The sequence below is a fragment of the Atta cephalotes genome (genome assembly GCF_000143395.1).
Source record: "Atta cephalotes unplaced genomic scaffold scaffold00002, whole genome shotgun sequence".
Taxonomy (NCBI): domain Eukaryota; kingdom Metazoa; phylum Arthropoda; class Insecta; order Hymenoptera; family Formicidae; genus Atta; species Atta cephalotes.
Window position 1 is genome coordinate 7,484,229 of NW_012130066.1, and position 20,443 is coordinate 7,504,671.

The 20,443-nt window shown below is 29.6% G+C and overlaps 5 protein-coding genes across 5 annotated transcripts in view; 2 read left to right on the top strand and 3 right to left on the bottom strand.

The window, feature by feature from the left end:
• Positions 1-4,388: 4,388 nt before the first annotated feature.
• Positions 4,389-7,642, bottom strand: LOC105621507 (ras association domain-containing protein 8). Its single transcript, XM_012202981.1, has 10 exons — positions 7,568-7,642; positions 6,916-7,026; positions 6,451-6,753; positions 6,094-6,217; positions 5,761-5,993; positions 5,528-5,689; positions 5,270-5,386; positions 5,039-5,178; positions 4,607-4,914; positions 4,389-4,489 (listed from the first exon to the last, which is right to left on the bottom strand). The coding sequence occupies exons 1-10, from the start codon at positions 7,640-7,642 to the stop codon at positions 4,389-4,391; spliced, it is 1,674 nt and encodes a 557-aa protein (XP_012058371.1).
• A 755-nt stretch (positions 7,643-8,397) lies between these two features.
• Positions 8,398-10,901, bottom strand: LOC105621517 (60S ribosomal protein L13). The gene is made up of 3 exons (XM_012202992.1): positions 10,759-10,901; positions 8,881-9,130; positions 8,398-8,730 (listed from the first exon to the last, which is right to left on the bottom strand). Exons 1-3 carry the CDS (start codon positions 10,899-10,901, stop codon positions 8,464-8,466), a joined length of 660 nt encoding a protein of 219 aa, XP_012058382.1. The 3' UTR covers positions 8,398-8,463.
• Positions 10,902-12,093: 1,192 nt separating this feature from the next.
• Positions 12,094-15,289, top strand: LOC105621539 (probable leucine--tRNA ligase, mitochondrial). The gene is made up of 7 exons (XM_012203015.1): positions 12,094-12,277; positions 12,383-12,776; positions 12,861-13,744; positions 13,829-14,182; positions 14,256-14,496; positions 14,599-14,836; positions 14,968-15,289. The coding sequence occupies exons 1-7, from the start codon at positions 12,094-12,096 to the stop codon at positions 15,172-15,174; spliced, it is 2,502 nt and encodes an 833-aa protein (XP_012058405.1). The 3' UTR covers positions 15,175-15,289.
• On the bottom strand, positions 14,909-17,109 carry LOC105621528 (gamma-glutamylcyclotransferase-like). Its single transcript, XM_012203004.1, has 4 exons — positions 17,005-17,109; positions 15,510-15,808; positions 15,310-15,414; positions 14,909-15,125 (listed from the first exon to the last, which is right to left on the bottom strand). Exons 1-4 carry the CDS (start codon positions 17,107-17,109, stop codon positions 15,110-15,112), a joined length of 525 nt encoding a protein of 174 aa, XP_012058394.1. The 3' UTR covers positions 14,909-15,109.
• A 2,994-nt stretch (positions 17,110-20,103) lies between these two features.
• The window catches only part of LOC105621550 (ubiquitin carboxyl-terminal hydrolase 48-like), a 61,851-nt gene continuing 61,511 nt past the window's right edge, over positions 20,104-20,443 (top strand). The window contains exon 1 of the mRNA XM_012203026.1: positions 20,104-20,170. Coding sequence (XP_012058416.1) covers positions 20,104-20,170 — 67 coding nt within the window. The remainder of the gene's footprint in view (positions 20,171-20,443) is intronic.

Sequence of the window (20,443 nt, forward strand, 5' to 3'; positions counted from 1 at the left end):
TAAAGAGTTAGAAAAAGAGGAAGAATAAACTTAATCTACGTTGATGGAAACGGACATTAATGCCCATTTTTCTAATTTTAAAAATCAGAAAAAAACAGAATAACCCAACAAACGAGAATGAATTAAAATAGATTGAAATTTTTTCTATCCGAATGCGTATTTTAAATGCAAATACTTTTTTTTGGATTTAATTGAATTCAATTGAATTCAATTAGATGCAATTGGATTGAAAAACTGCATTTCCTATTCAAAATTTTGAATTGAACAGTATTCACAATTAAACACAGAAAAAACTAATATTATTTTTAGATTAAAAGGCATAGAGATATGCTCCATGCAATTCCTATAAATGAATAAAAATGCATTCAGAATTGAAAAGCATTCATTTTAACATTTGTGAATCAATATTTCTGAATCCATTTCAATCCATTTCAATCCATTCTCGTTTGCTGAGAATTTAGCAAAAACGAGCTATAGAAACTCTCCACCACCCCCACCAATTTTATCGGCGGTCCAATCAGGACGTCATGGAATGACCAGTTTTCTTTAATCTCTTCCATGCCTTTGGAACTTTGCTCGTACTCAATCAAAGACGACGAATTATATAATGTTTGTCATTCTCTTCCTGTGAAGCTCTCTAATTTTCACTTTCTTCTTTGTGCTTTTTTAAGATACAAACGGCCTCGTTTACCCCGATTTTATTACGATGGCTTTCTCGAATAGTACAAGTAAGTATAATGTAATACATAATAAAAACAAAAATATTAAATATTAAACATAAATATTAAATATTATAATATTATATTATAATATTATAATATTAAATATTATATTACTATATAATAGTTTAATTTAACCTGTAAAACTCACTGTTTCATCGGACATTTTTCGCACAACTTCTTCAATTTAATTTTTTATTTTCATTCTGTCCTTTTTTTATGTTTTATCAATATTAATTCGTCATCATTACTTGATGACGATGATGTTAAAAATTCCATGAGTACATATAAATCACCCATAAAATCAAAATTGACGCTACAGATTAGACATCAATTTTCAAATGAAGGCTATATCTGGCTACGGTCTACTTGCTGCTACGAATGTTTCGAAGCATTTTTTGATTGGTCAGGTAAAATTCTTTTTTTAATTGATTAAGTAAAAGTTTCGAAGCATTTGTAGCATCAAGTGAACCCGAAATCAGATATTAATGACAAAATTAATACTACGTGATCACATACACGCTGCTTTTCTCATAAAAGCACCAAGTCCAACAATTACACCAACTGGCTCCAACAAATTTGTCGAGACCACTTTGTGTACACTTGCGATGTATCAAGTCCAGACGAACATACGACACTGGCAAGGAAAATTGCACCATTCAATCAATCAAACATACCAGTTGCACCGATGCAAATGTACAGTCGATGTGTCTCAGCCGAAATCGCTATAAACTTGTGATTTTAATGTTATCATTCGAGTTTATAAATTATCAACGAAATGATAAAGATGCAGAGAAAAAAATTATAATTTTTCAGCAATATACAAGATATTAAAAGTATTTATTTATATAGTATATATTTACATAATAAAAAAATCATGAATTTAATAATAAATCATCAAATTTATGTTAATAATCATACATTTTTATTAGTTGTCGGTAATGTCATCGTTCTTCAATTATCTTCGGGCCCCCGGGGCCCTATTGATATGTTACGAAAATGCCCAAAGTATTAATTATAATAACTTCTTCTCTAGAGCGGAAATGTGAAAAGTGGAAATTTTTTGTACGATGTGGGTAATTGCATATGTACATACATGCATATATACATAAAAAAATTCACTTTTCAAGTTTCCGCTCTAAAGCAAGTTATATGATCCATACCCAGAGCTGATGATCTTAATAGTATCTCGTCGATGTCTATACCAAATAAAGTAATATAATTAATCTAATCCAGACACTTTTTCACTTGTATAATTAATTGTATAATTAATTCTAATATGTATAAGATTGTCTGTTACTCTTATTTGATATTTATTATAAGGAAGAAGGGTAACTCAATAATATTATATACAATTTAAAGAAGTTTATACATTTTGAATTTTTTGTTATTAGTATAATGAATTTCATATTAATTAAGAGAGGACCACTCTAAATCTATAGCAATGTAAATTTTTCTGCTAATAAAAGTGCAGTCATAGCAAAGTCATTACTTTATAAGTAATAAATATATGGATTTTCACTGCTTTGAAGTTTATCTGTCTATTCTTACGTAATGAAGTGGATTTTGCTCAAACAATCGAAGCGAATGCTGGAGCCATCTGTATTACCGATAAAATTAATGTTTTTTAAATTTTTGTTCCTGTCGAATTTTTTCGTAGTTTTACAGCAAAATTTCCATGAAATGTACATATTAATGTACTTGTCACTGGTTTATTTCGTGTCCAACCAAAATAGGAAAAAATAAAAAATTACAGATTTCTTTATCCATTTTTATCTCAGTGTGACGATCAACGTTGAAGGTAAAATGGATAAAGAAATCTGTATTTTTTAAATTTTTTCCACAAAATATATCAACTTTGAACATAAAATATACGGCAAGTACATTAGCATTATATCTTTAATAATGCACAAGAACTACCTTATAATTTATGTCTTAAACATAATGCGAAGGCAACAGCGATAGCGATAGAAATAGCGATAGCGATAGAAGCAGAGGAATCCAATATGGGAATGCATAAGTCAATGCACATAAGAATATGTTACACTAACAAGTGGTAAAAAATATATCAATTTTGAAATTTTTGATCATTCTCGACATACTCCTCTTTCAAAATATGTATTAATGCGTATACTTTAATCTTGAAAAAGGATTTTCGAATTGGTAAAAAAAGGAAAAAAATATTTGCTATTCAAAAATTGCATGATTTAATCAGTAAAACAGAAAGTTTTAGGATCCTCTTAAATCATAAGACACTATCTTAAGATTATAAATCAGCCTTTTTGCGAAGAAAGGCTGACCCTAAGAAAAAAAATAATTTGAAATGAAAGAAATAAAAAAAGATTTTTAGAATGAAAAATATCAATTTTAACAATAATTCATAAAATGTGCAAGACATTTATTTAACCAGAAAAATTTAATCAAGGATTTTTAATTAAATTAGGACTGTTTTTATCAGAACAATAATATTATAGAACGCATAAATTATATGTACAGAATACATTGTTATTTTTTAGACAAAGATCAATTATTGCACAGTTATTGTGTTGAAATATGCATATTGTAATCATTAATTATAATGTCTTTTTCAATACTATAAGTAGCATAAACTTCAACATTTTTAATAATAATGATATAATTATAGATATACAAAATAAATGTTCTTAATAAAAATATCAATGTTTCATAAAAATACTTGAGATTTATGTATAAAAAATTATATATATTTATAAAATATATTTTGTGTACGATGCTATGTAAAAACCGCAGAATGGCAAGATTATTGAATTGTATCAAAACATTTTTTTAAAATTATATATTTTGTATCCAACATCGTATATTAAACAAAGTTATGAATTGCTAAACTTGAATTTAAAAAATTTTCAAACAAATTCGTTTACAATTTTAAGCATGATTTGATTAATAAATTTTAATGTAGACTTCTTAAGCTATTTTAATTTCACGGTTAACATGGCATCAATAATTCATGGAAAATATTAAAAATATCATATAATTATATTATACTAATTACTATTAATGTTTGTGGTTAATCTAAAAAAATACAAAACCATAATTAAATCTATTATGGCAAAATATTTCATAATGTTATGAACAATACAAAATAGTTATTTATAAAGTATCAATGTAATAAGTACATAATATAATTAATAGAGCATATTAATAATTTTGATTTTTAGACTCAACTATCTCCTATATAAATTGGAATTATATCTATACATTTGGAAAGCTATATTTGATCATAAAAAGAAAATTTGCTAACAAATACATATAATATTGAAAAGCAAAATCGTTTTCTTTTTTTAAATAATCATGTGTAAAAATGAAAATGTAAAATATATTAAATATTCTCAAAAATATGAGTGATTCATGTAACAATTTACATACTTAATACTTTCACTAATATTTTGTGAATAAATGAGATAGATTAAGATATAGATATATATAATATATACATAAAGATAAAAACTTATCAATGACACATAATATAGATAGTTGAAATATTACTGAAATAAATGCATAAAAGATATGTAAAAAAATTAAGTACTTCACGTACTTTAAATAATATAAACATACAAATATTTTAACGTATATTCTTTGATATGCTTTCTCACATATACGACAGTATTATCAGGTATATTGGATTGGTTTTTATACCCACACACCATGTGGATTCTTACTTGTGGGTACTGCAGTTTCCAATTGCCTTGGTGATCCTATCATTTTACGTGTACTCCCAGGTTTATGGGCACCTAATGATTAAGTGATTTTATTTATTAAACATTTTATATACGAAACAGAAACTTAATAACATATACATGTACACATGTACACATGACATAAATATGATATGATATAAATATAATGACCTTCTAATAAAGATTTGACTTGTTCATCTGAGCATGCAACAGCTAAACTTTGTAGATTTGCTTCTTTCATGTCAGCTACCAATCTCTCTACTTGCAATTTCTTTTCAACGATCGCCGACTCCAGATTAACTACTTCTAATTTTAATGATTCTGCATGTTGTGAAGCTAATTCAGTTGCGCGTTTGGCTTGTTCCACCTCATTTTGCAAATGTTCCACTTCGCTGATTATTTTTCGTTCCATAATTTGCCGCTCATCTGTTTCACGACTTATATTGTGTTGTTCCATTGCAAGTTCTTCCATAACTAGCCTGTTATAATTCACATTTTAATTTAACGCAATGCAATTTCTTATGTTATAATATATTAAAGAATATTTGAAGGAATAACAAATCATTTTTACAATTCTATAAATAAAATTGTGCTTGCATTTACCTTATCTTGTTTTTACATTGAAGAAGTTCCGTTTCGCAATTGGCAAGTTTTGATCTAAGCAATGTTATTTCTGACTTCAGTGTTTTTTCCTGCTGCCTAACTATTTCACTTTCTTCTTCTACATGAGCCAATTCTTTCAACTAATCAAGATAAATAATAATTAATAATTCGTTACTAATATTAATGTATAATAATACATGGTAATTAAAGAAAAAAATAGATAAAAGTTACTTGTTCCTCGATTATTCGACCAGTAGACTCAATGCGATTCATTTCTTGGGAAATATAATCCATTTGATGCATTTGTTCTCTACTCTTTGTTTCCCAATACAATATTTCTGCATCAAACTAAAATCAATAAATTATAGTTTATTGCATATTTTGCAGATAAATTAATCGAATCAATCTTAAGAAAGTCAATATTTAGAAAAAATTATGAGATATTCTTCGGTAATTATATTAAGTCAAACTATCAAAAAAGATACTTACTTTTGTTAGATCAGCTTGTTGAGCATTAATAGTATCCCGTTGCTTATTGACTAGTCTTATAAGTTCAACATATCGTTGAGTATAAGCGACAGTTGCCATATTTTGTGTCGTGACAGAAAGTGGATTAACAGATTGTGTAGGCACTTTTGTATCTTGAAATTCCTATAACATATATTATAAATTGCACACAATCCTATAAATTATTATATCAAACATATTTGTAGCAACAAAACCTGGATAAGATTCCTTTTCAATTTCATGGAATTACTAGATGATGGTTGATCATCTTTGTGCACATGAGGACTTCCACTGCCATGTACAAATTGTGATCTTCCAGGACTGTTTAAATTTGGTGGCGGTGGATCTCGGTAAGGTGGCAAAGTGCGTAAGGGTGGCGAAGCTGGGCCTGGAGGCTCTCTGTAAGGTGGAACCTCGCGTACTTTTTTTTGCGACAAGTGTGTTGCAACTAAAGAAAAAAAATAAATTAATAACAAGATAAATACTATCATGAGAATCGTTGCAATATATGTATAAAATATATAATAAATTACAATAGAATAACTTACTTTCAGCATTAGTCCCTCGCGTAGGTGATTGTGCTGGTTTTTGTACATTTTTTCGAACATTCAAATCCTTATTCTTCAAATGTGGCGTGGGCTGAACAACAGCCACATTATTCTCCATTTGAATCTAAAATAACATTTTTTATTTGCACATATATAATAAAAATTAATTACGAAAAACCTAATGTAAACAAAGATATGACATGAAGACATAATTATAAATGTTATTAATGTAATAAAATTTATAATAAAATATTTATTGTTAATAACATTTATGTAATTTATGCTAATATATATAATATATTAATATACATATACACATTTGTCTTTTTTTTTATTTATTTAACAATATAGACTTACCTCTGTGCTACCTTCTGTAATACTTCCATGAAAGCCACTAAATGTAAGTGATTTCCTTGTATCTCTATTCCTCTCTAATCCTCCTTGTGTATCATCAAAATCTGAACTTTGCATAGTTGATACATTTTTGCTCTCATCCTGTATACTAGCAGTACCTGTTCCATCAGGCAATGAAATTGGTAATCCATTTGCACGCGATGAATACGTTAGTCGTGATGGTAATGCATTTGTTTTATTTTCCGATGTGGAACGTCTCAGAATCAATTGAACTTCTGAAGAGTATTCACCCCATTTCATCAAAATCTGATCAACATAAATACAATGTAAATTTAATTATTTCTCATATGTGATTATATTAATCTATACATTTTAATTTATTAAAGACTTTTACATTTTGTTAACAATATAAAATATAAGCTCATGATAAATTATCTTAATGTACTACATGTAGAAGATATGCCTGACCTTAAGAGGATTCTCATAAGGTGCCAGCAAACGTTCATTGGTTCGCCAACGCTCCACCAAAGTGAATCTACCTGTTTGAGCTGTAGCATGAGCAAGTGCATACACCACATCCTAAAAATAAATAGTCATTAGCAGCAGAATTTAAAATAAACAGTCTTGCAAGAGATAAAACAAAAGAAGCATGATGATAAAATCTCAATAATGATAAAATTTCAATCATTGAATCATGCAATCAGTCAAATTATTGATTTTCTTTTCATATTTATTGATATTTATTTTCATAATTTCATATATATTCTTTATTGCATTATGCTAATAAAAATTTGTATACTAAATTTGTAAAATTTGTATGATATTTCATTTGTTACAAAATAGCTATTTAATTCCAATAACTATACATATAATTTGATTGATGTTTAATTCTTAATAATTGATATATTTCTCTGAATTATTTTTTATATTGATATATGCATATATATATATATATATATACACACACACACACACACACACACACACACATACACACACACACACACACGCGCACGCACGCACGCGCACACACACACACACACAGAGATATACAAACATGTTTAAAATTAGTACAATAGAATGGTTGTAAACAATAGCAAACTTTATGTGATATACATACTTGACAGGTGGTGGTATCGGTAACGCCACACACAATGCGTTGAATTCCCTCCACCCACACCTTCAGCTCCATCATGTTGTGTTAGGATGGAGATGATATCGAGTCCCGAACTTAATTCTTTACATCGCAGATGCAATCAGTTCGTGTCAAGAAACATCGGTTGTTCCTCATCTTCGTACAACTGTTACCATAACCTCGCGATCGATCGCGTACGTCTTGATGAAATTTTTAACTCCAGACGAGGACAATCGATTTTTTTCGATACGATCGTTTAATCACCATCGAGGGTGGAACGGATGGATCTAACTTCCCTTCCGATGAGCTTTTAATTTCTCTTTAACTTCCGATGTATGATTACGGAGGTGACAGATGAGCTACTATAGCGACACAGTACGTAAGCGGCGGTTTACATCAAGTTACTGCATGTGCATGATGGATAAATGATTGATAACAATTGATAAAGTCGAGCGCATATTCATAATCTCTTTCCTCTTTTTTAAAAAAATATATATATGTATTTTTAAAACAAGTTAGAAGTTTGCTTCTTTCTGAGAATATCTTTAATGTTATGACTTTAATCTTGGAAATAAAATTTATATAATTACAAATTTATATAATTTCGGTAATGTAGAAATCTTCTTTCTTTGTATTCAAAACATTATATAAAAATTAAGAAATGGAAAAGTATGTTCAATACAATTATTAATTAATTAAAATGTAATTTTTGTATATACTGAAAACAAATAAATCTTGATAAAACATCTGATTATCCAGTCCTTTTGCTAGAGTAGGAAAAAGTGATCGCAAGGTATCTCAGAAAAAGGACAAAATTATTTTCCATTAAAGGAAAATTTTATTTTTATATATACATAAGGAAAAAAAGATGTCATAAAGAATTACTTCTTGGCTTTCTTATCCTTTGCGACTTTAGTCATCTCGTCGGGATTGTCAGATGCATCCTTAGCGCGCTTTGCACGAATGCCGACTAATCGCGCGTCAGCTCGTGCTTTACGAAGGGTTATATATGCAGAGAATTTAGTTTCTTCCTCGGTAACAGGACGAGCCTTTGCTTTAGCAGGTGCTTGATGCCGGATAGGCATGGGATCTCCCTTAATTTGAACTGCAAGTTTCCTTTCCTCTTCGGTCGCATCACCTTTCTTAGGCTGAAATTAAAAAAAAAAAAAATGAATATATAATTAAAATAAGAATAAATTTTTCATAAACAGTCAAACTGTCATACATTTCTCAATTTTTAAATAATATAAAGAAAGAACACGTTCTGTAAATTGATAAAACAATTTGAAATTATGTACCTTCTTCTCATTTACGGGGAACAGAATCAATTTAGCCTTATATTCCTTCAAGCGCTGAGCATTAGTTTGCAAAGACTCAATGGACTTGTTACGACGACGAGGATCAACCGCAATTCCGATTGTTTTAGCAAATCTCTTATTCAAACCGCTAGCTCTCAGCTCAGCGAGCGTGAAACCTTTGCCAGCACGAACCTTGGTATGGTAGCGGAATGTCGGACAATGCACGATAGGTCTCAGAAGATTTACAGGCCTAAAATATAATCAATGGTATTTAACTGTTAAAATACAACAATGATATTTAACTTTATATTTAAAACTTTTATATTTAAAAAATATAAAAGTAATTTTATATCGTGCAAATATGATAACCATTAAATAGAGATCTTGGATCTAGAAATAATAGCAGTTCAACATAATATTTATTTTGTAATTCGATAAAATAAGATTATAATATATATATAATTATTTCTGTAGCTTTAAAATTATGATCTATAATTAATGCAAAGAAAACTTTCAACTTTGTAACATATTCTGCTGAATGCAGCCAATATTAATTATTACAATATATAAACGTTCATAAGCATATCCAGGAGAGAGAACTTAAAAAATAAATAAAAAAGATAACCTTATTTTTTATTTTGAATAAATTTTTGTTATCACATAAAATATTTATTTTCTATATTGTTACTCAAACACATCTTAATTGTCGCACGATTAGTCTTCATACTTGCGATAAAATACCAACTTACTTTTATAAAAATTTTCCATATCCAATATATTAAATAGTTTCGAACTTATCTGATTATAAATTATTTGATATTCAAATAAGTGTATTTGATTATTTTAGAATTTTTATCATAAATGTTAATTACATAGTTGAGAAAAATAACAAAATAAATTACTAGTTACATGTAAGAAATATTGATATCATTGACAAATTTTTGATTAATTTACTAACCAGCTGTGTAGAATGAGCTAGTTAGAATGATCTTGACAGCTGTTATGTAAAGGAACATTATATATCATGACTTTAACTTGTAATGTTCTCATCAAAAAAACAATGAATTGGTTGCTCTACATGACAGTGAATATTGTAACATTATTTCTCAATTTAATATGACAAAATCAGATTTGCGATTAACATTGGCAAATGTTTTCTTCGACCTGCAATTTATATCATTTAATGGCATGGAATTGATTATAATGTAGATATGTCTCTTATTAATTAATTTAAGTTGTTATTCTGTCATGATTCCTAATAATTTAATATTAAAATTTTGCATGTAATTCAATTATTATTTTCTGCTGATGAAGAATGCTATATTACCAGAAACGTTCGGAGTTATTTATTTTCTTAAGCTTTTTTAAGATTTTATTAAATTATATCAAATAAATATAAAATGTATTAAAACAATAAAATCTGATTTTTGCTTGTTATATCTAACCTTTGCTTATTTTATTGTATTGTTACTAATATAAGCTCATCATTATTTATATTACTATTTTTTTTCTTGTCACAATGTAAATAATTTCTGGAAGTTAGAAATTTGATACGATCCAACATAAGAAAATTTTTCAGAAGATTTTTGAATAAAAAAAACAGAATACATGCAAAGATATTAATAAATACTCCATTTACAATTAGACATTTTAATTTTAAAAACTATATTTGATCTACGTATTTCAGGAAAGAAATAAAAGTTATAATTTACAAAAATGTTCTTTTCCATTTAAAATCAAGAATGAGGAGATACATGCTAAACTCCAAAAGCAAAAAGATGTAGTTTATGTGATAACAAAATGATTAAAATTCATTTCATTTCATTCAAAATGAAAAAATTCTGGATATGCCCATGCAAATGTTATCTGTACACATACCTAGGAGCAACAGCTCGTGCCTTTTTGATACGTTTTTGTTTACGACGGATCTTTCTCGCTGGTTGATTAAACCAGGTCTTCACGTATCGTTGCCAATCCTTATGGAAATGGCCATTTGGGATCATATTATTCCCTTTACCCATGGTTGACGCCTAATGTCTGCAATAGAATCAAAATTAAAAATTTTTACATCACTTGAAACTTGAGATATTTAAATTAGATATTTTTGTAATTAAGATGTTTGGTAACTAATTTGTTGTGGTAACTAATTTGTACGAAAAAAGAGGTTAGGCTCTCTGATGAGCACAATAGCAGTTTAATTAAACAAACATAAATAACTCATATTTACACAAAATTGTAGCTAATATTAAATACATTAAATTATTGAGAAAAAACTGCAACAGAGAAAAAAATCGAAGAAAACAAAAGTTCACCAGCAGCAGTTTGACCCTGTATTCTAACCTCTCCTTCGCGGAAACAGAATTCAAATCGAAAACAATTATTTCAATACAAGGATTACACATGAGGCAAAAGCAGTTAGAAATATAAAAAGTTGCACATTCCCGTCGTTATATATTACGCAACATAAACGATGGTAATACCTCCTACAGATTTAATGTTCTATGACATTCACTCACCAACTCACGCACACGAGACAAATCGGAAAAGGAACGTGAGACCGGCGGAAGTGGCATTTTTGTGAGTAGAAATTTCTCTGTCAGACAGGAACAAAATCTTTTTACGCGTTTTTCGAAATTAATAACAATGTCAATAATAATATTAATAATATTCAAGATTAACTAATATTCCAGATTGACAAAGTAAATTATATTTTTCAATCTATAAACAGTAATTTATCTACAGTTGTATAGAAAAATGGCTGCGCACGTGAGCACAGTAGCGTGAGCATGTATACACTATCATTCAGTCTCACTTTGTTTATATGGAAGAAATTTGACTTTTAATGACGATGCAAAGATTATCTTATCCTCTCAAAATATCACGATGCAAGATACGAAAGTGTTTAAATAATTTTTTTCACCAATCGTTGCAACTATCTACTTCTGATACATCATTGGTATTTTTATTTAATGTTTAAGTTATCTCTCTTGATTTTATGTAAAACGTAAGATATAAAATTTGTTTAATTATTCTAGCTTTTTTATTTTACTCATACATGCAATAATAATAAAAAATTTTCAATATTTAGTAACTACCTTATGTAAATAATTTTATTAATAAAATAAGAATGAAGTTCGAAAATTGTTATATCTCGCTTGGAATGTTATTTATTAATGAAATATTGCTTTTCAGTCTTCAGTATATTCGATAAACATGAAGAAGATAGAAAAGTATTGGGGTGATAAAATTAATCCTTATAAATCCAGTGTTAATGGAGATGCTAAAGATAAATTTTACATTCTTTCTATGTTTCCATATCCATCTGGTGCCTTGCACATGGGTCATGTTCGAGTTTATACAATAAGTGACACTGTAGCTCGATTTTATAGACTAAAAGGCAGGCCTCAAAAACTTATAATATTGATTCATACGAGATTGAAAGAATAAGTCTTTATAATGATATATTTAAAAAACCAATTTTAATAATATAAAATAAATTTAGGCAAGAATGTAATTCATCCAATGGGCTGGGACGCCTTTGGATTGCCAGCGGAAAATGCGGCTATTGAAAGACAAATCAATCCTGCTGTATGGACAACTGAAAATATAAAGACAATGCGTAACCAATTAAAAATGTTAAATTATTCTTTTGATTGGGATCGAGAATTTGCAACCTGTGATCCAGATTATTATAAATGGACTCAAGAACTGTTTCTAAAGTTATTCGATAAAGGTTTGGTCTATCAAAAGGAAGCTTACGTTAATTGGGATCCTGTCGATCAGACTGTATTAGCTGAGGAACAAATAGATGTAAATCAACGATCTTGGAGATCTGGTGTACTTGTTGAAAAAAAATTGTTAAAGCAGTGGTTTATTAGAACAACAGCTTTTGCAAAGTAAGTTGTAAGTAATATGTGTGTATATATATACATATGGTGTTCTGAAAAATTAATATTTTTAATAAATAAATAATATTATAGATCATTATTGGAGGGTTTAAATGATCCAACCTTGAAGGAATGGAGAGATATTACAAAGTTGCAAAAACACTGGATAGGTGATTGTAATGGCATTAATATTGATTTTAAATTAGTATCCGAAATTCCAGAATTTCCAAGAACATTAAACATATGGATTGACACACCAGAATTTATAGAATACGCAAAGTTTGTTGCTATATCCTCTCAAAGTATATTAAATCGTAAAGAGCATACATATGAAATAGATGTTGGAATAAAAAGTTTAAATGCAAAAATAATAAATCCATTTTCCGGTGAAGAGTTGCCGGTTTTTATCACTGACAAAGTTGTTTACCCATCATGGAGAGATGTTCGCTTGGGTATTCCTTCGGCATCAATGGACGATTTAAAATTTTCGGAGTTAATTGGAATACCATTTACTCGGCATTCAATACGTAGCTACGAACAGCAACAGCAGAAGATATCCGAAGTATTCCAAAAAGCTAGAGAATGGGGTATAGGCGGATATCCAGTAAGCTCAAAATTGCAGGATTGGTTAATCTCTAGACAGAGGTATTGGGGTACACCTATACCTATTATTCATTGTACAAATTGTGGCACACAACCTGTACCTCGTAATCAACTTCCTGTGATATTGCCAAAGATGACGCACTCAAGCTCGAATAAAAGATTCTCGATCCAAGATATGAAGGATTGGTTGCAGACGAAATGTCCTAAGTGTGAAGGAAATGCTACTAGGGAAGCCGATACAATGGACACGTTTGTAGATAGTAGCTGGTATTTTCTAAGATTTATGGATCCCAAAAATACAAAAGAGATGTTTTCGGTAGAAAAAGTTAAGGAAATGTTTCCCGTAGATCTCTATATAGGTGGAAAAGAACATGGTATAATAGCAACATTTTCTTAATTACTGTACTTCGGAATTTTTGTCAAATTAAAATATTTTTTACAAATTTTACCCCTTTTAGCCGTGCTGCATTTATATTTTGCCCGATTTATGAGTCACTTTCTGCACTCAGAAGGTCTTTTACCATACCGAGAACCATTTAAACAGCTCCTCGTGCAAGGAGTAGTAATGGGTAAAACATATCAAGTTATAAATACTGGCAAGTACATACTAGAAAATGAAGTGTTGAAAGAAGGGGATCAGTACAAAACGAAATCCGGAGAACTTGTCTCCATGCGCTGGGAAAAAATGTCAAAATCAAAGCTTAATGGAGTTGATCCTCTCATTCTGTTGAATAAATATGGAATAGATACGACAAGATTATTAATATTGGCCGATGTTGCGCCAACATCCACTAGAAATTGGTCAGAAAATAGTAAGTTTCTTAATTTACAATTACTTTTTTAAATGTTCTTATTAGAACATAATATACTTATTCATAATTACAGCTGTTACAGGTATAAGCAATTGGCAAAACCGTCTTTGGACTGTTGTTAAACGATTTAAAACTGAACGCAACAAAATATCTTTGGAGGAACTCGAAAGCAAACCTACTAATCCTAAATACGCTGAACAGGATGCATACATGTTTGACAGCCGGAATTATTTTCTAAAAAACGTGACATTTAACATAGTAGAATCGCAGCAACTTAGTATAGCAATATCTCGACTGCAAGGCCTTACAAATAGGTAAATAATTATATTTACATTTTAGTAATTCCGTGCATAGTGTAATTTTAATTTTTAATATTCAAATATACACATAGAATAAATCTAAATCTGTAATTATAGCTTACGAAAAGTTGATTTGGAGTGTCTAAGAAAAAGTCGCGAATTCGAGCGAGCGTTAGCTGTTCAAATTATAATGCTCGCTCCATTCGCTCCACATTTTGCTTCTGAGTTATGGGCTATATTCTGTTCTGCTAAGTATCATCTTATAGATAATACTGAAGTTGACTTAAACAAAACTATATTTGAACAGAAATGGCCAGATATTGACATGGATTATAATCTTGTAATGAATGTTTTTGTAAGTATCCTGATATGTATGATTCTATTATTAAAATATAAATACATGGAAAATCAAGGTGCTTACAAAATATATATATTTCTATTTTTCAAATTTTAATTGATCATATTTATACCATATGTACATCATAGGTAAACCAAAGAAAATTTCTCAAAATGAGAATTCCTCGACGTGAATTGGACAAAATGGCGGCAGATACAGCGTTAGAATATGTGATCCTCCATCCGTATTATCAAAAATATTCGTACAATAAAAATGTTGTAGGTGTCAATTTTAAAGCAGAGAAAAGCTGTGATGCGTCGTTGTACATAACCATGGAAAAACAGAAAGAAGATTAGATAAAAAATAGCATTATTTCAATTTGTACACATAAGATATTGATAGAAATTTATTATATTTATTAAGACAAAAATATTTATTACAAAGAGAAACAACAAAATTTTTCAACTAAAATAATAGTTCAATTTGCTTACCTAATGTCATAGTCGCCTTCATATCCATTATCTGGAATGGTTTTCAAGAATTTTATATAATCAGTGGGAAGTTTGTTTTCTTTAGCCCCTTTTAATATCGTATTTCTGCATGAATCATGGAAAATTTTAAGAAGTTAAAGATAAAAATAATTGTGTTCAAATTACTGCAGTTGCTTTTTAAATTGCATATAATGGCATACAGATATAACGGTGAAGGTCTCTTATCCATTGGAAAATCTTCTGGCTTTATATATTCCTTTGGATTATTACATTGCTGATACACTCGACAATTTAGAGTTCTACCACCAGGAGTTTCAACATTTACTGACATTGCATGGTATATATTATCTTGAACACCTTCTTGACAGTCTAATGTAGCTAAATTGCACTTGTCTAATTCCCAGACTATACCCCATACCACTGAATGTTCTGTTTCTACAATTGTGGCAGATGCTCCATGCCATCGTTTAGAATATCTGTAAAAATCCAGCCTAAAATTCTGTAATAAAAATACATAATGTATTATTTTATATAAATATACTGTAAATATATATGTTAATAAATATATTAATATATAAACAATATAAATGTATAAATGTAATAAGATTAATATTAAGATTTTCTTGTTTGTGCGTTTGAAAAGAAATTTAATAAGTTTAATAATTTATAATTTATTATATTAACATAAAGTTCTAAGAATTTTTTCAGAATTTTTTAATACTATATTTCCTCATGTTGGTAAAAATAAGAAAATGCAGTACTAAAAAGTTAATAAAAAATTCTGAAAAAATTTTTAGAAAAATTTTCCATGAGAAGAAAATAAATGATTTTTGTCTCTTGCAACTTTTCTATAAAGTTGATAGTATTTGAGTAAAAAATTATTATTATACAAGGCAATTATTATTATACAAGACCAATATTTGGCAATTTTTAGTAATTAATATCTTATTGACTATCGCGAAAATTGCAAAATAGAGAACTTTTCGACTCAATTTCCGCTCTATCTACACAAAAGCAATTGGCAAAAACTTCGGGACATCCTGTATACATACATAGGGTAAATGTTAATGCATATCCGTACCATGAGAAGTGAGTTATCGACTGCATCTGTAATCATCTTTTTTTTTAAATTCAAAGAAAGAATTTTAAAAAGTGAATTTTTTTTAGTTTATAATGATCATCTGTGCTATTTCAGCACGTATATGTGATTTAAGCGGGTGCTTTCCAGCAAGAACAGTCACACACTGTAACACTATGAATCGTTTCATCCTTATTTAACGTAGGCAAATAACAAAGATGTAATGATTTACTGTATTACGCTGGCTACGATCGATTTGGACGCTCTCAGCATTTTTCAGTACTTCTATTCTTATTTTACATCTAATGAATAAAGACAGAATAATGATTATAAGCGCTTAAAGCCCATGAGCATCCAAATCGATTGCAGCCACTGTGTTTTGCTGAAAAGCACCCATTGATAGCCATTTGCATATACATCGTTTAGATGATTATAACTGCAGTCGGTATAGACGCATTAGCATTCATCCTGTATATAACAATTAATATTTATATCCATACAAAATTTGGAATAAATTCTGTATTAAATCAATCAGTACTTTGTCAATCAACAAACTTGGAGACATGGAATAACTTAAAAAAAATATGTATACATCTTGATTTTTTTTTCTTAATTACCTTTATGTAACCGATATCTTTCATTATTGCGGTTGGATTACATAAATGTATCCTCTTAGCGCATAAGTTGCTCCCATAAGCGAAATACAGAAACGTGTTTGCCATTTTTCAGACTGATCCAAACTGGTCTTGCAAATTTTTCACAAATAAAGGATCTCTTTTACCAACCTCGGTTAAGTTAACCAACGGTTACATGGGATTTCTCATTTAAGTCCAGTTTCAACTTATTATTAAAATAAGTTAAACCTCGGTTAAAAAAAAAATTAATCATGAGTTATGAAACTGGGCCTAAACGAGCCTCATGTAACTTAAGCAAAGCCGGTTAACTTGACCAAAGTTGATGAAAGAGACCCAAAGTAATAAAATGTTTCGCTATCACACTACTTGACACTAATGTATTACTGCTACTGTCAAAATGACGACGAGGACGAGTCGATGAGCGCACATATATATAAAACACTGTGTGTACAAAATATATTGTGTGTGTATCTACGAAAGATAAGATATGTCATGGTTCTTCCACCTGCATACAAATATAATATATATTTTATGTGCACAGTGACAATTAAGTGTTGTTAATAATAATAATCCTGAAGAAAGAGGACGCGCTCCTCGCCTCTCACGAGCGCCGTTTCGGTCTCTACGGTGACACTACGGTTTATCACTTGATTAACTTTTATCTGTCTGATTAATCAACCGAATTTCTGTCATGATTCTCAGTATCAGTAAATCCAGCGATTGATTTGAAGCGCGTTTTGAAACCTAAATCCGACCGATCACATCTGAAGCGTTCGGTGAGTTGTGTTTGGTCGAACTCTAGAGCTTTTAGCTCTCTCTCTCTCTCTCTCTCTCTCTCTCTCTTGTTCTATCTCGATCATTTTCCCTTTTTTTCTTTCTCTATCATATTTATCATCGTGGCGACACTGGCGATCGTGGACGGCGTGGACTGCAGAGTGCAGGCTGCACTTCTGCCACTTCTGGACACTTTGCAGAGACATTCGGAACATTTGACGGCGTGGACAGTGGACTGGCGTAGGCCGCATGGATACAGAACAATTCAGCGGGATAACGCCGCTGGAATAGCTTGGAGGTGTTTTTTCATAAGCTAAGTCGTAAATCGTGTGGAGGTAAGGCAGGCTTGAATACACATAGACATAATTACGCGTTGTTTATCACTCCATCTGTCTTCCCCCGGAACGCTCTGTAATAACATGTTGTTCGCGTCAATCATCCCCGCGTCTCTTGGTCTTTGCTCTTGTTCTTAAGACCCTTGTTTTGTTTTTTGATTCACTATGAAGGATTATAGTATCATTCGACAAAGAATCAAGGATCCAGTGATAATTTTCTCAAGCAGAAATTTCACTTGTTCAAGACTTGCAATTATTATAGTACTGTATCAATTCAAATACTCAAATAGGCCTCTTTCATATATTAAACCTTTTAAAACCTAATCACACAGATTGAACAATGAGTTCAAGTGAGTTTCTTTAAGTACGACATAAATAGAATAGTCACCACATGAAAAACCGTGTATGTGAAACATGGATGGAATCAAATCTGGATGAGTGGACCAAGTGACATATTTTATATTTCATCTCTTTAACTATTATTTTTCCAAAGTTTTTTTTTATGGCGCGAAAAATTATTATGGGGTTTCTAAAGATGAAATCAAACATGATGCTTGATTTCTTGAATAATATCGTGTGATTCTATTTTAGACTATATTCAGATTCAAGTGCCATCCATATCACTTTATCATTATTTACCAAACAAGGATAACATGACATTCAGAGAACACTTGAGTGAGAATCTGCAACACATTTCTTAAGAATAAGGAGAGAGAAAAAGAGAAAAGATGTACTTTTACTTGATGCTATGTTCATTTTTAGCTTCAAAACAGATCATGCGATCAAAATTGGTGAATATCGAGCGTCATTTTCTGACTTAAAAAGAGCATAGTAAAAATACAACCAAAGAGAGATGTGCATTCCTGATTTTTAATGTTTTTTATTAGAACGAATGTTTAATAAATATAAAAATCATGTAGGTATATGCAGCATGCAGCTCTCAATGTATGAACGAATTATCGCATACATCAGAGCAGACATAACTATGCAAGTTATCATTCAAGAAATCGAGCATCGTGTGACTTCATCTTAGGATCTCTTTCATCAATCTCAGGTAAGTTAACCGACAGTTACATGGGATTCATTTATATCCGTTTCCATCAATTTATTCTTTATCGTTTTCTAATTCTAATAAAAGATTAGAATAAGACGAAGAGTAAGTTGAATCGAGATTAAAGTTAATCTACGTTGGTAGAAATGGGCATTAGACCCAGTTTCACAATTCATGATTAATTTTTAACTGAGGTTTAATTTATTTTAAGTAATAATGGATAATAATGAATAATAATGAGTTGTGAAACTGGGCCTAAATGAGCCCCATGTAATCGTCAGTTAATTTAACCGAGGTTGGTGAAAGAAACTCTTTAACAGGGTTGTCACAGATCTAGAAAACTGGGAAAACCAGGAAAAATCAGGAAAATGGATGGAAAACCGAGAAAAGTCAGGGAAAAATGTAAAAAATCTGGAATTTTGAAATTTGCTCATAATTTCCTTAAATTCCTATTCCAGATAATTGTTATAATTTTTTAATATTATTGATGTAAAACATATTCAAAACTCGCACACTTTAAACGATTAATATTTACGAATTTAAATTAATAAAATTAAAATTTATATTTTATTCAGTATTTTTATTTAAGCGCCCTTTTTCGTAATTACATTTTTTTCCAATATTAATTTATTTTTTGTTGGCTTGAATTTGCACCAAAAACTTTAGTACGTTACTAACCTTTTTTTGCGTTGTTTTTAATAATATAGGCTAGCTTTCCTACAATTCTTGACTTTAAATGTGTTAAAATTTACATATTTTATATTGGAAAATTTTCCATTTTCATCTGGAAAATCTGGAAAAGTCAAAGAATTTTAAAATTTATTTTCTGTGACAATCCTGTTTAAGGATTAAAGAGAAAGAAAGAAAGAAACGGTGTATTTTAACCTGCTGTAACGTTCATTTTTAGCTTTAAAACAGGTCATGCGATCAAAATTGGCGAATATCAAGCTGACCTGTTCTGACCTGAAAATGAGCGTCGTAAAGTCAGGTAAAAATATAGCCAAAAAGAGATGTGCATTCCTGATTTTCAATTTTTTTTCATTGGAATGAACATTTCATGAAAGAAAAGCGCGGACACGATATTGTGATAAAGCATATAATATTTTCATGATAATTTAAAAATATAATATTTTAATTTAATTTGTTATTATATGGGCAGATATTTTTAGAATTGGAATGTTTTTGGAATTTATATATATATATAAATATATATATAAATATAAATATATATATAAATATAAATATATATATAAATTCCAAA

Bases quoted from the DNA above. Each gene is read 5' to 3' on its own strand.
- LOC105621507 (XM_012202981.1), bottom strand. From the start codon at position 7,642: ATGATGGAGCTGAAGGTGTGGGTGGAGGGAATTCAACGCATTGTGTGT. The intron at 7,027-7,567 runs GTATGTATATCA...ATTTATTTTTAG, and splicing joins CCGATACCACCACCTGTCAA to GATGTGGTGTATGCACTTGC. The intron at 6,754-6,915 runs GTCAGGCATATC...TATGTTGATCAG, and splicing joins CTTATGAGAATCCTCTTAAG to ATTTTGATGAAATGGGGTGA.
- LOC105621517 (XM_012202992.1), bottom strand. From the start codon at position 10,901: ATGGGTAAAGGGAATAATATGATCCCAAATGGCCATTTCCATAAGGAT. The intron at 9,131-10,758 runs GTATGTGTACAG...ATTATATTTTAG, and splicing joins GCACGAGCTGTTGCTCCTAG to GCCTGTAAATCTTCTGAGAC. The intron at 8,731-8,880 runs GTACATAATTTC...TTTTAATTTCAG, and splicing joins TCCCCGTAAATGAGAAGAAG to CCTAAGAAAGGTGATGCGAC.
- LOC105621539 (XM_012203015.1), top strand. From the start codon at position 12,094: ATGAAGAAGATAGAAAAGTATTGGGGTGATAAAATTAATCCTTATAAA. The intron at 12,777-12,860 runs GTAAGTTGTAAG...ATAATATTATAG, and splicing joins AGAACAACAGCTTTTGCAAA to ATCATTATTGGAGGGTTTAA. The intron at 14,497-14,598 runs GTAAATAATTAT...CTGTAATTATAG, and splicing joins CTGCAAGGCCTTACAAATAG to CTTACGAAAAGTTGATTTGG.
- LOC105621528 (XM_012203004.1), bottom strand. From the start codon at position 17,109: ATGGCAAACACGTTTCTGTATTTCGCTTATGGGAGCAACTTATGCGCT. The intron at 15,809-17,004 runs GTAATTAAGAAA...TTTTTATTACAG, and splicing joins AAGATATCGGTTACATAAAG to AATTTTAGGCTGGATTTTTA. The intron at 15,415-15,509 runs GTATGCCATTAT...TGATTCATGCAG, and splicing joins AGACCTTCACCGTTATATCT to AAATACGATATTAAAAGGGG.